Source organism: Natator depressus, chromosome 2 (assembly GCF_965152275.1).
Source record: "Natator depressus isolate rNatDep1 chromosome 2, rNatDep2.hap1, whole genome shotgun sequence".
Taxonomy (NCBI): Eukaryota; Metazoa; Chordata; order Testudines; family Cheloniidae; genus Natator; species Natator depressus.
Genome location: NC_134235.1, coordinates 63535845 through 63556383, shown reverse-complemented (window position 1 = coordinate 63556383; position 20539 = coordinate 63535845). Strand labels below are relative to the sequence as shown.

The following is a 20539-nucleotide window of genomic DNA, read 5'->3' as shown; positions in this document are numbered from 1 at the left end:
CAGACACTCTCAGCCATCGCTTCTTGACAGCAAGTATAAGAGGGGTAGCCGTGTTAGTCTGTATCCACAAAAACAAGGAGTCTGGTGGCCCCTTAAAGACTAGCAGATTTATTTGGCCATAAGCTTTCGTGGGTAAACCCACTTCTTCAGATGCATGGAGTTAAAATTACAGATACAGGCATAAATATATATTGGCACATGAAGAGAGGGGAGTAACCTTACAAGTGGAGAACCAGTGTTGAAGGCCAATTTAGTCAAGGTGAATGTGGTCCACTCCCAATAATTGATGAGGAGGTGTCAATGCCAAGAGAGGGAAAATTGCTTTTGTAGTGAGCCAGCCACTTCTAGTCCCTATTCAAGCCCAAATTGATGGTGTTAAGTTTGCAAATGAATTGTAGTTCTGCAGTTTATCTTTGAAGTTTTTTGGGTTGAAGAATGACTACTTTTAAATCTGTTGCGTTTCCAGGGAGATTGAAGTGTTCTACGGGCTTTTGTATGTTACCATTCCTGATTTGTGTCCATTTATCCTTTTACATAGAGACTGTCCGGTTTGGCCAACGTGCATGACAGAGGGGCATTGCTGGCATATTATGACACATCACATTAATAGATGTGCAGGTGAATGAGCCCCTGATGGTGTGGTTGGGTCCTATGATGGTGTCGCTAGAATAGATATGGGGACAGAGAAGACAACGGGGTTTGTTACAGGGATTGGTTCCTGGGTTAGTGTTTCTGTAGTGTGGTGTGTAGTTGCTGGTGAGTATTTGCTTCAGGTTGGGGAGCTGTCTGTAAGCAAGGATTGGCCTGCCTCCCAAGGCCTGTGAGAGTGGGGGATTGTTTTCCAGGATAGATTGTAGATTGTTGTTGATGTGCTGGAGAGGTCTTAGCTGGGGGCTATACGTGATGGCCAGTGGTGTTCTGTTTTCCTTGTTGGGCCTGTCCTGTAGTAGGTGACTTCTGGGTACCCATCTCGCTCTGTCAGTCTGTTTCCTCACTTCCCCAGGTGGGTATTGTAGTTTTAAGAAGGACAGAAATGGGAGATTCAGAACCTCAGTGGTGAGACACATTCCAATGATGGGGATCCCCGTGTCTGGACCTGTTCGCATTGCAGGACAACAAGAAATGCACAAGGTATTGTTCCAGGGAGGCACAGGACCAGAACTCCAGAGGAGTTGCCCTTCTAATCCCATGGTCTGAAAATCTGGTGTATGCTTTCTGCGCATCCCAATCTTACCTTGAGTTCTCAGAGATACACAATAGGCCATTGTTACTCCTGTGGGAATTCTGTGCCACTGCGCAATGCAGAATTTTGTAGAAAGTGAGTGTACGCAGAATTTCCTTTCCTGCACTGAAGTGGGCTGCGGTGCTGCTAGCTGCCACTAGGGACCAGTGGGTTTGGCAGAGCCCAGCTTGTATATAGAAGACACTGCTGAGGGTGGGAGAGGGAGCTAGAGGGTTCCTGGCAGCTGCAGTTACCAGAGGAGAGGGTGGGGCACAGGAAACTCGGTGCAAGCCTGGGACCTCCCTCTGGTTCCCTGGGCTCTAGGAGGAGAGGGGGTTAGGTGGTCTGGGCAAGGGGGGGCCCCCGCAGCTAGGCTCATGGGGGAGGGGGTGTGGGCATCTGGACTGGAGGGGCCACTGTGGTTTTGCTCTAGGGCATGGAGGGGGTTTAGATGTTTTGGGTGGGAGGGATCTGCAGGTTGGCTTGGGGAGGTGGGAGGGGTTATGGGTGTCTGCCCCCCCAGGCTAAGGCAAAGAAACAGGAACTACGTTGGGGTTTCTTTAACTCTACTTCTGAGGGAAATTTTGTGTCTGTATTGTTAGACTTACTTGCTGACAGGTATTTTGAAATAAATTACCAAAATAATTGAAACTGGTGTGATTATGTAGTGTTGTTTTTGACAGATTTTGCAGAATTTTCAATTTTTGGCACAAAATGCCCAGCAGTACACTGGTGGATCATTCTCTTTGTTCTCAGATGTCTGCAACAATTTTGGTTCCCCATTCTTCTTTGACTGTCGTCCTGTCTGCCAGTTAGCATTCAATCCTTCCCAGACCTCCTGGCACAGGTCAAGGGCAGGATCAGGTGTCTGAATTCAGTCACTTCACCTTGCAGTATGGCATCTGGAAGTGTTGAACCTGGATCAGAAATGTTCAGTAGCTGTTAAAACCATCCTTAGCAATAGTAGAAAAGAATTCACGAGAAAGTGTTTCTTAGCTAAATGAAAAAGATTCTCTACTTGAACTCTACTTTACCATATGTCCCTAGAGGAAATGAACATCTCTACCATTTTTGGACTTCCTACTTGCCTTGAAATCCTCAGGTCTTTCTCCTTGGCTCGCTTCAGGTTCATCTAGCAGCCATCAGCACCTGCTGCCCTCTGATTGACAGCAATTCCCTCTTCACACATTCAGTGACTATGGGGCTTCTGGATGGTTTACTCTAACCTACCCGCATCTTGGGATCTTACCTTGATGCTTGAGTACTCCTTCCTAGGAAGGCAGTCATTTCCCATTTTGTATGTGTGCAATTGATCCTTCCTAAGTGGAGTACTTTGCATTTGTCCTTATTGAATTTCATCCTATTTACTTCAGACCATTTCTCCAGTTTGTCCAGATGATTGGGAATTTTAATCCTATCCTCCAAAGCATTTGCAATCCCTTTCAGGTTGGTGGTATCTGCAAACTTTATAAGTGTACTTTCTATGTGATTATCTAAATAACTGATGAAGGTATTGAACTGAACTGGACCCAGAACTGATCCCTGCAGGACTTCACTTGATATGCCCTTCCAGCTTGACTGTGAACCACTGATAATTACTCTCTGGAAACTGTTTTCCAAGCAGTTCTGCACCCACCTTTATAGTAGCTCCATCTAGGTTGTATTTCCCTAGTTTGTTTGTGAGAAGGTCATGCAAGACTATCAAAAGCCTTACTAAAGTAAAGATATACCACATCTACCACTCCTCCCCTTCCCCCAATCGACAAGGCTTGTTACCCCTTTAAAGAAAGCTGTTAGGTTGGTTTGACACGATTTGTTCTTAACAAATCCATGCTGACTGTTACTTATCACCTTATTATCTTCTAGGTGTCTGCAAATTGATTGTTTAATTATTTGCTCCATTATCTTTCTGGATACTTGAAGTTAAACTGACTGGTCTGTAATTCCTCATGTTGTCCTTGGTCTTCCTCTAGCTTCTAATGTATTTGTAGAATGTTTTCTTGTTACCCTTTATGTCTCTAGCTAGTTTAATCTCATTTTGTGCCTTGGCCTTTCTAATTTTATCCCATCATACCTCCTTGTTTATATTCATCATTTGTAATTTGAGCTAGTTTCCACTTATTGTAGGATTCTTCACTGAGTTTCAGATTATTGAAGATCTCGTGGTTAAGCCAGGATGGTCTTTTGCCATATTTCCTATCTTTGCTATGCAGTGGGATAGCTTGGTCTTGTGCCCTTAATGTCTATCTGAAAAACTGCCAACTGTCTTCAATTGTTTTTTTTCCCCCCCTTAGACTTGTTTCCCAAGGAATCTTACCTACCAACTCTGTGCATCTGTTAGTCTGCCGCCTTGAAATACATCTTCTTTATTGTGCTGTTTTCCCTCCAATCATTCATTCGAATCATGAAGTCATCATTTCATGATCACTGTCACCCAAGCTTCCTTCCACTTTCAAATTTTCAACCAATTCTTCCCTATTTGTCAAAATGAAATCATAAGTAGTGCTTGTCAGTCACTCACAATGGAATGCACCTGAAGAAGGAGGGAGGTTACTTTGATGCAATCTAGTAAGGGGTCACTATCTGCCCTGGAACTTTTGGTGCCTTAAATGCTATGTTGCTGTGGTTCACAATCCTGACACCAACAGCCAGTATACAAGTATGCAGGTCACATCCTGGTTTCTACCACCCAGTAATACCCGCCCAATCCCAAGTTTCCCTGTAGTATCCAGCCCTCTCTCTGAACACTTAAAAACTGTTGCCTGCTTCCTTAAAGAGACAGTAACCAGGCAGGTTAACAAACACTATTTTAATAAAAGCACTGAACTGGCTTATAGTAAAAGTAAAACAAGTTTATTAAACAGAGTATAAGGAATAAAGATGATAAAGGGTTACAAGCAAACAAAGGTAAAAATATGCTTTTAAGGCTAAAAGCTGATTTAACAAACTGGACTCTCTTGTTCAAAGAAGTGTTTCTCAACAAGTCTCTTTTTTCCAGAATCGCTGACTAGACTCTCTGGCCAGGTCCCTTCATAGAGCTCAAAGTGTTTGGTTCCTTTGTCTCCTCTGATGAAGAAGGATGCCAAAATGGCTTTTTCTCTCTGCCTTTATCTTTCCAGAGTTCAATGACCTTGTTTCAAGAGGCAGGAAGGCTTCCTGAGGATGCAATCTCCATCCCCCACAGAAATTATAAGTGGTCAGCTTCCCCCACTTACTTTTCTATGGCTTTGTTTACCTTTCATGTAAATGTGCATTTCTTTCTTTGGTCACCCCTTGTTTAATTTACATTGGAGACACATCCACACAGAGGAATGTCGTTCCACCTGTTTGAAACAGGTGTGGCTTAAGCACTGCTTGCCAGATACTTTTTAAGAACATATTTCCAGCACATATCTGTAAAGATCTTTGTAGGTTTACTATACATAAATCATGAAGAGTATTAATGATCAGTGAGTTATTAGTTTTTAAGTGATATATTTCATGTCACCTTTGGTAATATATCATGGCAGGTGTACTAACTGGCATTGGGGGTGTTCTGAGGGTTGCAGTTACTTACTTTCTTTAACCTTAGTTCTTTGAGATGTGTTGTCCCTATCTATATTCTGTTACCTCCTTTGCTTTGTCTCTGCTTTGGCTCTTAACTGTGATTTGCAGCAGAGAAGGAACTGGAGAAGCCCACCCTTTATGCCCCTGGTTCAGAGCACAAGGGGAGAGAGTGTGCAGGCACATGCCAACAGACCTTACTAGCAAGAATCTTCCAGTCTTAGGTGCATGGAGCATATACGTATCTACAGTGGATTACAGATAGGGACCACAAATCTGGAAGAATTCCATTTATGGAAGGTAGGTAAACTCTCCATCTATGCATGAGTAACCTGAATTTATGGATGGCATAGCCCTGGATAAAGATACGGCATATTTATTCTTTTCAGAGGCTGTGGGCGAAGTTCATTGTATTGGGTATTTTGTGTTCAAGCTGTGAGTTCTCTTCCCAGTTTGTGCACTCCTTATGGGGTATAAAGGCCTTGAAGAGAATAATAATAATCGGTTAGGAAGGGTGCAGTTACTAGCACCAGTCGAAAGAGCATGTCTAGAACTCGTGGTCTCCTGGTTTCTGCTGTGCTACAACTTCTCCTAAATCAGTGGTTCCCAAACTTTAACAACCTGTGAACCCCTTTCAATAAAATGTCAAGTCTCGCAAACCCCCTCCTAAAAATGAATATTTCCAGGTATTTTCTCCTTTACTGGAATATAAATTATATAAGAAGTGATCTTAGAAATATAAAATTTGTTTTTATGACATGCTTATTACACATTATTAATTATTTATAATTACAGTATTTTTATTACATTATGAACACAGCAACACTCTTCCAAGATCTCACACTTGTAGCTTGTATCACTTTAAATAAGCCTGTTATAAGACAAGTCTGTTTCATCAAGGAGTATCAGATGTGAAACAGCATGAAGATATTAAGAAGCCAACTCAGAGTTCCTCCTACATAAGCATTCAGGTCTTGAGTGGTCCAGGCAAACAACGCATGTTACAACAAAGCTTAAACTTTTTCTTCATAATTTTAAAAACAATACTAGCTGCCTATTTAATTTTAAAAACAGCAAAAAATATCCACCTCCCTTTCCATTTCTTATAAGGAGTCTTGAAGCTTAAATCTCCTCAGTGTAATAGATATGCTTGCTTTGATCTGCTTAGCTCTTGGAAGTCCAGGGGCTCCGGGCTGCTGGGCCCATGCTGCCCAGGGTCCCTGGGAACAGCTCTGTCTGCCATTTGGGAATTTTCTCCCGAGAACCCCCTGTAACATTTCACGAACCCCCAGGGTTCACGAACCCCAGTTTGGGAACCCCTGTCCTAAATCAATGAGAATTTTGATGGAATAAAAGAGAAAGTGAAGAATATATAAATATATTTTGTGTGTGTGTCACATCCAGGTTTGAGCTCCTTGTATGGAATTCTAAAGTTGAAAAACCAAGGTGGTACACATACAGTGTTCTAGAACATTGCTGGGTTTTGGCCAAACCAAAAACAAACTAGGTTCTGTTAAATGGGTGGGAAATGTGTTTTATTTTAGGAAAAAAACAAATGGTTTATAACTCAATCTAATCTGAACTGATTTTCATGAAGACAGCAAAAGGCACTTTCCTCACTGCGGAACTAGCCCTTTGTCAAATTTCAAAATCTTGCTGAAAACCATGAAAATATTAGAGCTGTTCAAAAAAAAAAAAAAAAAAAAAAAACCTATAAGAATTTGATGTAATGGAAGTGCTAGGCAACCTTAAATGGGGTCACTCCTGTTCCTTCTATAAAAATTTATGTGTGCGCACATGAATAAAAACTAGAGGTTCTAAAACAGTGCCCTATCTGTAAAGTGTGTCATGTCAATTATATCTTCAGCTACATAACACTGGCATTACTATATTTTTAGTTGGTAAACGACCCTCCTTTTTTTTTTTGACCCTTTCAGTGTTGGTAAAATGTTTAATTGCTTTAATAGCTTCAGTTTCATGTGTAGCTCCTACTGGAATGAGTCTTAAGGACATAATTATCCTCTTTAAATCTTAAACTGTCTTTGCCTAACCTCTAGTAAAGTTTCATGAGTTGAGGGTAATTAAACTCTGCTGTCAGTAAAGTTAAGTATTTTATTCATTTTGGGAGAAAGGGGAAATTAATAGGCTGTTTCCCTGTTTCTTGGCTACTGTAACAGTGCTGCTGTATGCTTACACCTCTGGGGGGGAAGGGTTTTGCTCTTTGTTCATGCAGTGGTTGGTAGGTATGCTTAGTCACAAACTTCATGAAACCTTCTTTGTAGACTGAGCACATTGTATTTTCCTTGGCCCAGTAAACTGGATCCCCATTTGTTATTGCACCAATAGGTTAATGTATTATTCCCGTGCAGACTTTCTCAAAACCAATCAATTTAGTCGGTCAAAGAACTTAACTCTTAGGATGAAAAGCTAGCAGTGCCCTCCATAGCATGTGATGGCGTGTTCATCTCCCTTGATTCTTACTGGTATTGGGAGCCTCTTCTATTTTCACTAAAATGTGAAATCAGATAAGCTAAATCTTAACTCAAAATCCTAGAATAAATAATGATTCATTCCATAATATCATTAATACAAATTTTACAATATTCTAAAAATGAATTTTTTGAAACCATTTTATAGACATCCCCTTTATTCTATTGTCTTAACATGTTGAGCTTCTAAAGTATCTTTTATCTAAGAGGTTCATTTTGTAAACAGTGCATTAATCTTCACAATGCACTGGTCAGGTTGGTGGTATTCCTGTTTTACAGGTGGGGAAACAGCTGTTCAAAAAGGATGACTTCCCCAAAGTGTCAGTCTATGGCAGAACTGGCAATAGAACCCAAATCTCCTGGCCTACCAGTTCTGAGCTTTAACCATTAGATGATGTTGCTTTCATTAATGAGCTAGGCCCAAGTGTATACTGTTCTTTCTGAATTATAAGTTCACTAAACAAGCAGCAGTGGCATATCTTCTGAATTCATAATTTCATATGTAGCTATTAATTAAGCAGTTTTGTCCCTAACTGTTTGTATGGGGTTGGGAGAAAAGACAGAACATTAGTATATTAAGGGATTTCTAATTTTCAGTGTGTATTAATTTTGTTTCACAATTTCATCCTGAAGTGGGAAGATAAATGGACCTTGCTAGTTTATCTTTTTGGATCAACGTTAGTGGCTTGTCTGCTCTGTGTATTAGCATTTGGAGTACTGCTCTGCTCTAAGCCTGGTGATGTTTACAACATGCCACTTAAGATGTGAGTAGGAGAAGCGAACTTTACTGCTAGAGGAGAACCTAAATGAACAAGGGCAATTCTAAAACACTTTTATAAGTGATCTGAAGCCTCGCTTGATTAAAAAAAATAATTCTTGGGGTATTTATTACTTAATTACCATAACCTGGCTATAAAAGGGTTGAACAAGTCAAGACTGCTAGTTCTTAAGAAGAAAACTAACCAAGGCCTGACTGTGTGGCTACAATGTCATGTCAAGATTATGAATGTGATACTGCAACTGCCTGCTTCCAACTTACAGACTGGAACTTCAGTACCTAGCTTGAAAGAACATATTTTTAAGTTGGGGGGAGAAGTAGGAGGGTAGCAAGAAGAATATAATTCTCATCGTTCCAAAAGAGCTTTCTTGTTTCTAGACATAGCTGCAAAAGGGTTCTGATTTTGCTACAGCTACTGGGTTCAGTTTTATACTGAGAGAAATCTTTTGCAACTAAGAGAAGCACACGACTTAAGAATTCATCTTTTGTTTATAATATACCATTATTTACAGGAATTATATAGCAAAACAACTTACAGTAGTTCTCAAAACTTGCTTTAAGGTGAATAGGTGGGGTTTTTTGGGGGTTTTTTTCTTGTAGCAGCAGCCTAACTCTTGTGTTGAATTTCCCACAAAACTGTCTACTTCAACTCTGCAGTTTTATGTAACATTCCTTCAAAATATTTGTCTGGAGTAATCTCAGTTTGTTATGAGAATTCACCCAGGCAACTTGCATTAGGTTAGCAAAAGTTGCATAGCCAGCACCTGTTGTAAATAAAGTTGAGAGTAAACCTTGTGTTTATGGGTACTCTTGGAATAACCAGAGGGATTTTCTAGTGTTAGGCTCCTTTTTGATCTTGTGTTGGAGCAACTGAAAAGTCCAGCTTACACTATAAGAAAACGGATAACCAAAATCATTTACAATCAGACCATTGGCTCAGGCATACTTCAAAGACATGAGATCAAAAGTAATGGTGAGTTAGTTGAGTGTACGTCAGGCTTCCTTTAGTGTGCCCATCCTGTCCCCCGCCTTTTGCTTAATGTGTTTGAGTTCTTTGGGCACAAATATTGAAAGTGCAGGGTGGAAATTTCATTAGTATGTTTCTTGCCTCTTGGACCATAGATAACTGAAGTACAACCTTTACCATTCTGCTGTAAATTGGTGTCAGGGACTTTCATAGAGGTGACTCTGGGTTAGCTAGGTGGAATCCATTTGAAATAGTACTCTGCTAGCAGGGTGGTGAAGATGTTGAGCTGAGGTCGTTACTGTGATGAATTCTATGCCCAGTTTGTCCCATCATGTGTGGATGGCAGTACAACTAGAGCTGGTAAAATCTGTTAACTTGGGAGGTTTTGACTACTCTGTTCATAGGAAAAACATGTCAAGTTAGTTAGGATGTGCGCATTGCTAGGTTTGTCGTGTAGAATTCACCCTAAATTCTTTAGCAGTGATCTTACACTGCTATCTTAAGCCAGGAGTCCTCAACACTTTCATACTGTGGATCACTTCATAATAGAGCTGTTGTTTTGTGGACCATCCTGCATCCCATTTGCAGCTGTATAAAATAGCTGTGGCAACTATAGCAATTGCTTATGTGAAAAAGCAGCTTGGAAAGTAGGTACATATTCAGCTGTCTTTAGTGTCTGTTTTTGCTGTTCATGTCAATTTCCCCTCCTATCAGTTCTAATTCTTTCAGTGGCAAGCAAGGAGAGTCAATACAATGTGAGTCAGCTCTCCATAGCCACCGCCAAATGCTCAGTGCTTCACAGACCACAATTAGGAATTATAAAGCCCCGGGGAAAATGACTAATAACTGTTGTCATATGCTACGGTGTTGTAGCCATGTTGGTTCCAGGATATGAGACACACAAAGTGGGGTGAGGTAATATCTTTTATTGGACGAACTCTGTTGGTGAGAGACACAAACTTTCAAGCTACACAGAGCTCTTCTTCAGGTCTGGGAAAGGTACTCAGTGTCACAGCTAAATACAAGATCGAATAGATAGTTTAGGGGACCATTCAAGGTGAAGTGGCCTGTTAACACTATTTCTTGTTCGAAAGGTGTTAATGAGACATGGCAATGTGTTTCCAGAGTTACAAAATTACAAGATTAATTATTACTCTATCCATTTGTAAAATAGTTTATAATACTTTAGCCTTTTCTACAGTGTTTAAAGAAAACGTGGCAACTCTTCAGAATTGTTCTTAAAAAGTTTAACTGTTTTGGCTTTTCCCTATATTGCAAAAGGGACCTCCTGAAAAAATTAGTTGTAGCAGATCAAATCAGCTGTCATCCTGGATCCTGAAGTATTAACTATGACAAGTATTTGAGGTCTTATTACAATTGTATCTTGTAAGTGAAGGGCAGTGAATGATGCTGTTTTGCCTGAACACTTATGTACTATCAAATCTACCCCTGCCCCCAGAAGATCTTGCAGTTAAATTTCGGATGGTGGTTTAGGAGCAGAAGAGCATGGGATGAGAATGAGGAAGGATTATTTGAAGAGATGGGTTGCACAGAGGGATTTAGAGAAGAGAGAATAGTCTTGGTGGATGACAGTGAGGCTGTACCCATATTCCAGCACTGGTGCATCTATACTAGTAGTTGATTAAGGCTTGGACTATGGGTGTGTCTGTACTGAAATCAAAGGTGTGATTGCAGCTCATGTAAGCATTCCCATGGTAGGTTTAATCTAACTAGTGCAGATAAAATAGGAATGAAGACATGGCAACACTGATCCCAGTGTGGGCTCTAGTAATGAGAGTACGCATTGAGGGTTCTGGTCGGGCTTGCGCAGCCCGCACTGCTGGATCTACACCACTAATTTTAGCCTCGTTCGCTGGATTATATAGCTAACATGGGTATGCCTACACCAGCTCCAAGCACACCTTCAATTGCAGGTGTGCAAACATATCGTGGTGAGCCCTGTCTTCTGATTCTTCCAACTTTGCAGCTGGACTACTGCTGTTACTATTTTTGCTAGTGTCGACTAGGCCTGAGCATGTTCCAGATGCAGGGGGGCAGCATGAAAGAGAGTCTGAAACCAAGAATGGTATAAAGGCAAAGGAATCAGGAGGGTGAAAGTTTTAGGAAGAGATTATGGAGTGAGAGGGGAAGTAAAAGGAAAATGAGGGCATAGATATTTAGGGGAAAAGTCCTATGCGGCCTAGTACAGGTAGGTAAAGATTAGGAGCATGAATTTAATTCAGTAAAAGAGGAGACGCTAATGAAGGGATTCAAAGTGGTAGAAATGGGGCATATATTGCATGTGGAGACTTCATCTCCCTGATGACCTTGTCATCGAGCTTGAACCTACTAATGACTAACCTCCATGGCTAGGGCCCTACCAAATTCACAGTCCATTTGGGTTAATTTCTTTAAAATAGTCAATGTCATGATTTGAGATATTTAAATCTGAAATTTCACAATGTTGTAACTGTAGGAGTCCTGATCCGAAAGAGGTTGGGGGAGCTGCAAAGCTATTGTGTGTGTGTGGGGGGGGGGGGCGGGGTGGGGGTGTCATGGAATTGCCATCTTTGCTTCTATGCTGCCTTCAGAGCTGGGTGGATGGAGAGTGGCCGCTGCTGGCTGGGCGCCCAGCTGTTAAGGTAGTGCTGCCATCAGGAGCAGCGCAGAAGTAAGGGTGGCATGGTATGATATTTCCACCCATATTTCTGTGCTGCTGCCTTCAGAGTTGGGCCTTCTTACCACTCTTGCTTCTGTGCTGCTGCTGGCGGGGCGCTGCCTTCAGATCTGAACACCTGGCACCGATGCTCTCCATCCACCCAGCTCTGAAGGCAGCACAGAAGTAAGGGTGCCAATGCCGCAACCCCCTTTTGGGTCGGGACCCCCAGTTTGAGAAACACTGGTCTCCCCTGTGAAATTTGTATAGTATAGGGTAAAAGTATACCAAAGACCAGATTTCACAGAGGAGACCAGATTTCACAGTCCGTGACGCATTTTTCACGGCCAAGAATTTGGTAGGGCCCTGGCATTACACAGCTCTATTTTCCAGATGTGTTGCTGCTGTCTCCTGTTGTCTAACCTTTTGCCCCTATCGCCACCTCTTTAAAAAGAGGTCTGAATTCAGTCACTGGATGCTGTCTGCACCTTTCTGAAGAGAAAAGGAGGACTTGTGGCAACTTAGAGATGAACCAATTTATTTGAGCATGAGCTTTCGTGAGCTACAGCTCACTTCATCCGATGAAGTGAGCTGTAGCTCACGAAAGCTCATGCTCAAATAAATTGGTTAGTCTCTAAGGTGCCACAAGTCCTCCTTTTCTTTTTGCGAATACAGACTAACACGGCTGTTACTCTGAAACCTTTCTGAAGAGAATCAGCGTATCTGTTTAGATCGGGGTTCTCAAACTGGGGTGTCGCAAGCTGTCAGCCTCCACCCCAAGTCCTGCTTTGCCTGCAGCATTTATAATGGTGTTAAGTATATAAAAATGTGTTTTTAATTTATAAGTAGGGGTCACGCCCAGAGGCTTGTTATGTGAAAGGGGTCACCGGTACAAAAGTTTGAGAACCATGGTTTAGATGGAAGAGATAAAACTTGTTATCGAGGAAAAGTTTGCTTAAACTGAAAAGTTTGGATCTGTATCCTATTATCCCATAAGTTGGGGATGGTGTTGGGAGCAGTTCAGATTTTGGAGTCGGGAAACTAATTGGACATTTCTTCTCATGTTATATGCCATGATTAACAGATGAGATTCCAAAAGCGTAAATAAAATGTGGTTATCCTAGATGTGCTTCATAGGGTCTGAACGGGCTCCTGGAGTCTAGAAGAGTGCCTGATGCAAATTAAAATGGCGTTTCTCAGCTGTCAGAGTAAATAGGGATTTTTTTAATGCTGGTGTTTATATCTGACAAAGTTAGCTGAGTCACGTCACATACTCTGTTGCTCTTACTGTAGAGCTGAAAAGCTCAATATCTCAAGAGGCTCCTCTGCCAGGGAACTGACACCCATCTGCTATCACTTCTTAAGTATAGTTCACTGTTGTTTCAATCCTTGTTCAAGCAACAGAAAGATAGTCGTCTCCTTAATTCCTCACCATTTCCTCCCCCTTTTCCCTCACACTAACCCTCATTGGATTAATTCTGCATCCTGTCCATCCTGCCACTTTACATAACAGGCCTCATTTGAGCCATCCATCTTTTCTGAGCAGTGGAAAATGAGTTTGGATTTAAATATGTAAACATCCGTGTGCACAAGCTTCTTTACTTTTAATTTATTAAATCTTTTGAGCTTCTAATGTTTGTTTGCAAATTAAAAAATAAACCTGAAATCAGGGGTGAGATTGTACATATCTGAAGAATTTTCTCAAATGCCATATTTGTATGAAATTTATTCAAATATGGCTGGGCTTTAATTTTATGAAAACATTTTGTTATCAAAGGTCATTTGTTGAGCGTCAAGTTATTTTTTAAAGTTGCATTTTTAAAATCTTTGAAGATTTGGGAATCTCCACGTTTGCTCTAATAATCAAGATTTTAGCAACATCCTGCATGGTCATATTGCATGTTAATGACATTGATTAACTGTCAAGCAGTGGAAATTGATGAGAAAATGTCCATAGTAAAATTAAATGGCATTACTGAAGACAGTACTGCTGGTTAGGGAGGTGACTAGACCCAGTAGTCTGTTGTAGGAGTATTAATGTGAGCTCCAGGTTTTTTTCACATGATTAAAACGGGCCATCTGTTCTTTGTTAAATGTTTACAAAAACAGCTTTTCTCTAAAAGATTTAAGGAGATGTGGGTCTAGTAAACACTGCAATATTTCTGAGCACCTTTTTCACCTTATTTCAAAGAGCACCAAAAATAATTTTGCCTGCATATCAAACAGGATTAATATCTATTTGTATTTAATCTTTACTGGTTTCTTTCCTGTGGAAGATTAAATTCTGTACCAAGATGCTAAATTATGGCCTCATTTATTTCTAAAAGCAGTTGGGGGGGAAATGATTTGTGTTCTGAAGTGTGCAGGTAAGTTTTCAATCTTTTTGTAAATGTATGTAGTACATATCATTTTGTAATTTTTTATAAACGGAAAACAGGATTCTGTCATTAGAAATTGTGACCCTGTAACTGTAGTTAATCCAATGTAGATTTAAAGATGAAGAACTATTTGAAATAAGTCCCTGTGATAGGTTTAAGCCAATATTCACTGGTAATAACCCGTCCTACCTTCCTTCCCTTCTCAACCCTGTTTAAAAAAAACCAAACAATTCAGACAACTGTTCTAGGGTGGAGAAATGCCTCCTTCAAGCTGCCTCTGATCTCTCAGCCTCCTCCCAGATTTGTGCTGCTCCTACACAGCTTCACACTAGGGAGCAATGTGGGGCTGTCAGTCAGGGATATACAGTTTGGTGCAAAAATGTTAACACACAGTGCACAGAAAACTGGACTTAATCACACCCACTTTTGAAAAGTATAATGCTAAAAATTAAAGATCATATTGATATAAAATTTTAAACGAAAACATTTGCAAAGTAAAATGAGACAAAAGTAATACCAAATGAAAACTAATTAGAGCAGACAGGCTGTTTCACTAATGATGCTTTTGAGGTATATGAATGAAAATTTCTAGCAATATAGAAATATTTGAATGATAAGGTATTTTATTTGGTTGAACTGGGATGCCTATTTTTAATTCTCAATAACCTAGTATTGTGAATAGGAGTTGGTATAACTTTTTTAGATTTTTGGCTTTCCAATTTCATACATAATTTGTGCATGTAATATATAAATTTAAATATTTTAAAGCACCACTTGAGTGAATGTTACATATACGCTTTTTTGAGGTAGTGAGTGGGACTGAAAGAATGTGAAAGTCTACAGGTTAACATTTTACAAAACTTAATTCACTAGTTTTGAGAAGTTCTTAAATGAGATGGGGAACAGTATTTTAAACATTTTAATGTAAAGTCTTGACATGAGGCAGAGAAGTTAAAATTGTGACAGCAATATCCATCAATTTTACATCATAGTACATGGGGAAAGTTGGAGGGAATGTGAGCCATAACTTCAAATATCCTGGTTTTTACTGGTCTGTTCTAAATAGTTTTTTAATCTTTTGAAAAAAGTCATTCAGCAGATGGAGAGGCGAGGTAAGGCACGGATATTTTTGGATTGCATTAAAAAATGTCATCAACGCTTGTGTGCGCGCACATTCATTTTGAAATCAGTGGATCAATCCTGTGAACTTTGCTTCACAGGCACACTTTGAAAAGTGGCTAAAATTTAAACATCCTCAGTCTTGTAGTTCATTGAGCAGATACATTGAGAAGACTTTATTGAAACTGTTAATGTTAGTGGCTTGTCTGGCTGCTGGGCATTTTTATTTTTTTTTAAATCCTCATGAATCATTTTTAAAAGAAAAACTCAACTTTGGCTCGAAAGTTAGATCTTTTAAACAAGCTTTTGCAAAACTTAAGATCAATAGAAATGTCTGTTTTTAAAATTCCAACACAAATAGCATTTTAAAACAAGTATTTCCCGTCAGCATTGAAACCAAAACCTGAAGATCTGAATATCTACCAATGAAACTGATTTAATAGAGTTTAATTGTCCAGACTAAAAGCAGTGCTAAAAGCAATCAAGTGGCGTAAACCTAAGCAAGGATATCCAGAACACAAAATCTACTATCTAAAGTGTGATTTAAGTCTTTGTGACGATATCCGAAGGCAGCAACCTGGAGGAAAGCCTAGGAGGAGTGTTCACCACCCCAGTCTCCTGGGAAAATGGAAAGTAATGGGATTCCTAGCAGATTGCAAAGTAAATGAACAATGGAGGGAAACATTTGAACTACTCATATACCTTACAGGGTTCTAAATTCACTGTATCATTCAGGAAAAGGATCTGAGTCCATTGTGGGCAGCTGAGTGAAAACCTTGGCTCAAAGTGCAGTTGCAGTTAAACAAGATTTTAGGATGGGCATATAATGGAGAATAATATGGGGACTATTGTAATGTTTTTGTGTAAGTTGATGGGGTGTAGCCTAACCTCGAATGCTGTGTGCAGAAATGGTCACTTATCTTCCCTGCCCAACCCCCTTCCCCCCCCTCCCCCCCCCTTTGGTAAAATTAGAAGGTTCAGAGATTGATAAGTGGGATTATTCCTTCGTAAAACACTTTGAGAGCTATGGATGAAAAGCACTATATAAGACCTTGGTATTTTTATTATTTTTCAGAAAGGAGATGAATAAGATGAAATAAGTATATAAAATAATGAATGGTATAGGAAAGGTAGATCAAGGGCTTCTGCTTTTTGTCTCATAACACAAGTACAAGGGGACATTAAATTAAATTAAAAGGTGACAAATTCAAAACTAATAAAAGGAAATATTTTTCACATATGTAATTAAACTGTGGAAATCATTGCTACATGGTGATACTGAGGCCAGAAATTTTGCAAAGTTAAAAAAGAGAGATTGGACACTTGTATGGGTAATAACTTATAATAACTATTTGTATGGATAATAGTTATCACTAATGTGAACAGATTTTGGAAGAGATATTTAACCTCATGCGTCAGGGTGGAAGCCAATTTCTTACAGGGATTTAGGAGGAGACCTAATGTGCAGGCACATCTGCCTAACTTCAGGTTGTTTGCACCTTCTTCTGAAGTATCTGTTTGTACTGTCAGATACAGAACTATATGGACCACATGAATGATCTGATGTGGTAATTCCCACGTGTCATCCTGGACTATGCTTAGGGATGCCTCTATCAGTAAGGTGTCTGATAAATTTGAAACAACCTCACTACTTACCTTCCCATGGCTCAGTGATCCCTGTCTTCCAAAAGGCTGGACCTCAGGAAAAGCCTGGTGTAGGGCTCTCTTCCGTCTGGAATCAGGCCTGTCATCTCATTCCCTCATCTTGAGAGTGAACAAAAAAAGAAAACAATTCAATGAAACAAAACTCAAAAAGAAATAAGAAAGGAAAACTACACAACGAAATATACAGTTGTAAAAGTAATACAAGGAAAAGCAGTAATATTGCTCCTTACATCCTCAATAGTGTCATAGCAAACTCTGAATCATCGGACTCTGAGCTGATCTAGTAGGAGATCCCATGGGTGTGGAGGGAAGCTAGTTGCATCTGCATTGATAGTGTGAAGGCATAGCAGGACATAACTCCTTGTCTTCACAGCATTTGTGTGGGTAGTTGTGTAGGGCAGAACTATCTAAAGCACTGAGTGGAACAAAGCAAAAACAAGAATAGATGTAAACAGACATTCTATACTTGCTCCAGTGTGTTGTGCCAGGAACTGTGGGACACATACAGAGGTGGGCAAACTACGGCCCAGGGAACGCATCAGGCCCTCCAGACATTTTAATCTGGCCCTTGAGCTCCCGCTGGGGAGTGGGGTCTGGGGCTTGCCCTGCTCTGGCACTCCAGCCGGGGAGCAGGGTCAGGGGCTTGTCCCACTCCACGTGGTTTCCAGAAGCAGCAGCATGCCTCCCCTTCAGCTCCTATGTGTGGGGCAGCCAGGAGGCTCTGCACACTGCCCCTGCCCCCACAGCTCCCATTGGCCAGGAACCGCAGCCAATGGGAGCTGCGGGGCAGCACCTGCGGACAGGGCAGCACATAGAGCCGCCTGGCCGCACCTCTGCATAGGAGCCGGAGTGGGGACCTGCTGCTGCTTCTGGAAGCTACTTGAGGTAAGTGCTACCTGTAGCCTGCGCCCTGATCCCCCTCCCACCCACCAAACCCCTCAGTCCTAGCCCGGAGCAGCCTTCTGCGCTCCCAAGCCGTCATCCCCAGCCCCACCCCAGAGCCTGCACCCCCAGCCAGAGCCCTTGCCTTCAACCCCCCCCCCCCCACACACACACACACACACACACATTCCAACCCCCTGCGCCAGCTGGAGCCCTCACCCCATCCTGCACCAACCCTCAATTTCATGAGCATTCATGGCCCGCCATACAATTTCCATACCCAGATGTGGCCCTTGGGCCAAAAAGTTTGCCCACCCCGGACATGTACAACACATAGGCAATGCTTTCGAGGAGTGCTGTGTGAGAGCATGGTACACTCAAAACACTGGTACACTCAGAACAGCATGGATGTTTTTGTATTAGTCCTCCTTTTTGCCCGATCTGCAGAGGATAAGAGTCCATTACTACCCCACCTAGAGAACCATGGCTCTTCAGCATATACTGTAAAAGATCATGCTCTTAGCTCTGGAGGTCCTCAGTTCAGTCCTTGGGATGTTGGTCAAAATGTTGATGTCATGTATGCACTAGTGTGAATGGCACTGATGCAGTTCTCTTGTGTAAATGCACCCTATGATTGTGTCCTATTAATTTTCTAGCTGTGTATATATAGAAGCCAAAGTTAATACTTATTTTCAGATGACAAAAGTTCCATGTAAGTAACTTACTTTTCCCAGATTACTCATACAACATAGCTGTTACCAGAATATAGGAAAGTCTTATATAAATAACTTTTTATTTCAGAGATGGACAACTTTAGGATAGCAGAGGGCCATAAAATCCACTAAAAACCCCTTTGGTGGGCGATAAAACAGCCTCCCTCCCCCAAAAATTAAAGATCGAGCCAGGTTGCTGTGGTGCACAGTCTTTTAGTAAAATTGTTACCGCCTCATCAGCACAGTTTATCTGTCCCATGCCTCCCAGCTCGTTACTGCCTACCCATTAATGATTTGGGAGCTGAAAGCCAATGAGGTTTCAGCCAGGGTCTTCACTCTCCACAAAGCATAGGAAGTAACCAGAGCTTAGATGTCATGGGACAGAGTTGGAGCCTGTGTTGAAGTGGAGCAGAGTGGAGGCAGAGATTGGGGCAGCAGGACCTCATGTTTCAAGTTGTAATGGCACTCAAATTTGGCCTGGCTGCCCCTCCATCATGCCACCATGGAAGGGGCTCTGCTGTTACGCCACCCAGCTTATGCCACTGCCAGCTCCCCTGCCCCCCTCAACTCCCTAGCCCCCCAAAATACATTCACCAGCTTCATATGGTCAGGCTAAATAAAACAAGCTGATGAGGCCAATGTCTGCCTTATTTTTTCATTTTTAAGTATAAGTGAATTTTATTTGGTTTATGAAATTTTGTTTGTGGATTTATACCTTTTTATATGGCGTTTTTAAGTCATGAATAATTTTATACTTGCAATATTCAGTACTTTATAGCTGATCTGCAACAACCTTACCAGCAGCATAGCAATGCTTACAGTTATTGTACAGTATTTGTTTGAAATGTTACCAATTAACTTCACCTTCTGTTTTCTCTTGTCTCCCTCCATGACCTCTCAGCCCTAAAATAGAGAGCTTTAAGTAAACAATTTTATGGACAACAAATGTGTGTTGTTTTTATGCTATACTAATTTAATGCCTATTTGTATTTCTTAGCATTCTCCATCGGAGCCCTTTGTAGAGAAACCAGTGCCGGATATGACTCAGGTTAGTGGACTGAATACCCAGCTAGTGAAAAATGATGAGTACCTGCCACCGATTGAACAGCAGCCTCAGCAAAAGAAGAAGAAAAAGAAAAACAATCACATTCTTGCAGAGGGTCCTAGTAAAGGTTTTGGTAAGGAAGATTTTCCTGGTGGTCTTGACAGCCAGGATCAAACCAGGAACTCATTGGATTGCTCCCAAGAAGAGAAAAAGAAAAAGAAAAAGCCCAAGTCAAAAAAGGAGCTGAAGGATCCTAAAGAACCCAAGGAAAAGAAGGAGCCTAAGGAACCCAAGCCTCCCAAAACCCCTAAGCCTCCCAAAGAGCCAAAGGAAAAGAAAGCAAAAAGTACCACACCAAAACCCAAGACCAGCAAAAAGACAAGGTAGGTCAGGAAATACCTCTTTGGGTATTTGTACTGTATGTATTTGTGGGATTTAAAAAAAAAAATACAAAAAGAATGGGGGAAATCATTTTGTTGGCTAGGGATTGTACCAATTTTAATTATTTTTCCCTTTTTTTAAAAAATAATGGGAGGGGCAAAAAACCCACACAGCCCTAAGTGAAATAGTTATGCTGATACAAAAATTGTAGCCTCTCTAACCCTGTTTCCTCGTAGTTGGAACAGGAGAATTATCTCCACTTGGCTTCGTGATCCTTTTTAGGATCAGGGTTAAAATCCTAGTAGGTCATATAAGAGAGATCAAATCGCAGTACTGTACAGTCATTCCAAAGCAAACCCTCCTTCCCTCCCAAAAAAAAATTATCATGAGTACAAATGTTCACTGAGAAAACTGAGAGGGGAAAAATATTAAAACTGATCTTTTCATTTGTATCTAAAATTTCTTACAACTGTTCTGAACCTGTTCCAAACATCTGAATCTGTTTTTCAAGATGTGGCTAATGTTAGAAAATATATAACTTCCAGATGGAAGCACAGCCAGACCTGGTTAATCCAAATCAGTTTGCAGAATCCATTTGTATTAAGATTAAAAAAAATTTTGATTAACAAATCTGATTTGCATGTATTCTGCAAGGTTGGTTACTGTTTAATTCTTTCTAATACAGATATATGGATAAATGA

General features: G+C 40.8%; 1 protein-coding gene and 1 long non-coding RNA gene across 4 annotated transcripts in view; one reads left to right on the top strand and one right to left on the bottom strand.

Moving 5' to 3' along the window:
* CHD7 (chromodomain helicase DNA binding protein 7) overlaps nt 1-20539 on the top strand; it is a 185106-nt gene that overhangs the window by 95164 nt on the left and 69403 nt on the right. For all 3 annotated transcript variants that reach the window (XM_074944334.1, XM_074944332.1, XM_074944333.1), the window contains exon 3: nt 19410-19840. In XM_074944334.1, the coding sequence (XP_074800435.1) occupies nt 19410-19840 (431 nt within the window). The remainder of the gene's footprint in view (nt 1-19409; nt 19841-20539) is intronic.
* LOC141982341 (uncharacterized) lies at nt 3559-17118 on the bottom strand. The gene is made up of 3 exons (XR_012638034.1): nt 17048-17118; nt 16809-16916; nt 3559-3697 (listed from the first exon to the last, which is right to left on the bottom strand). It is a non-coding gene; the product is annotated as an uncharacterized LOC141982341 (long non-coding RNA).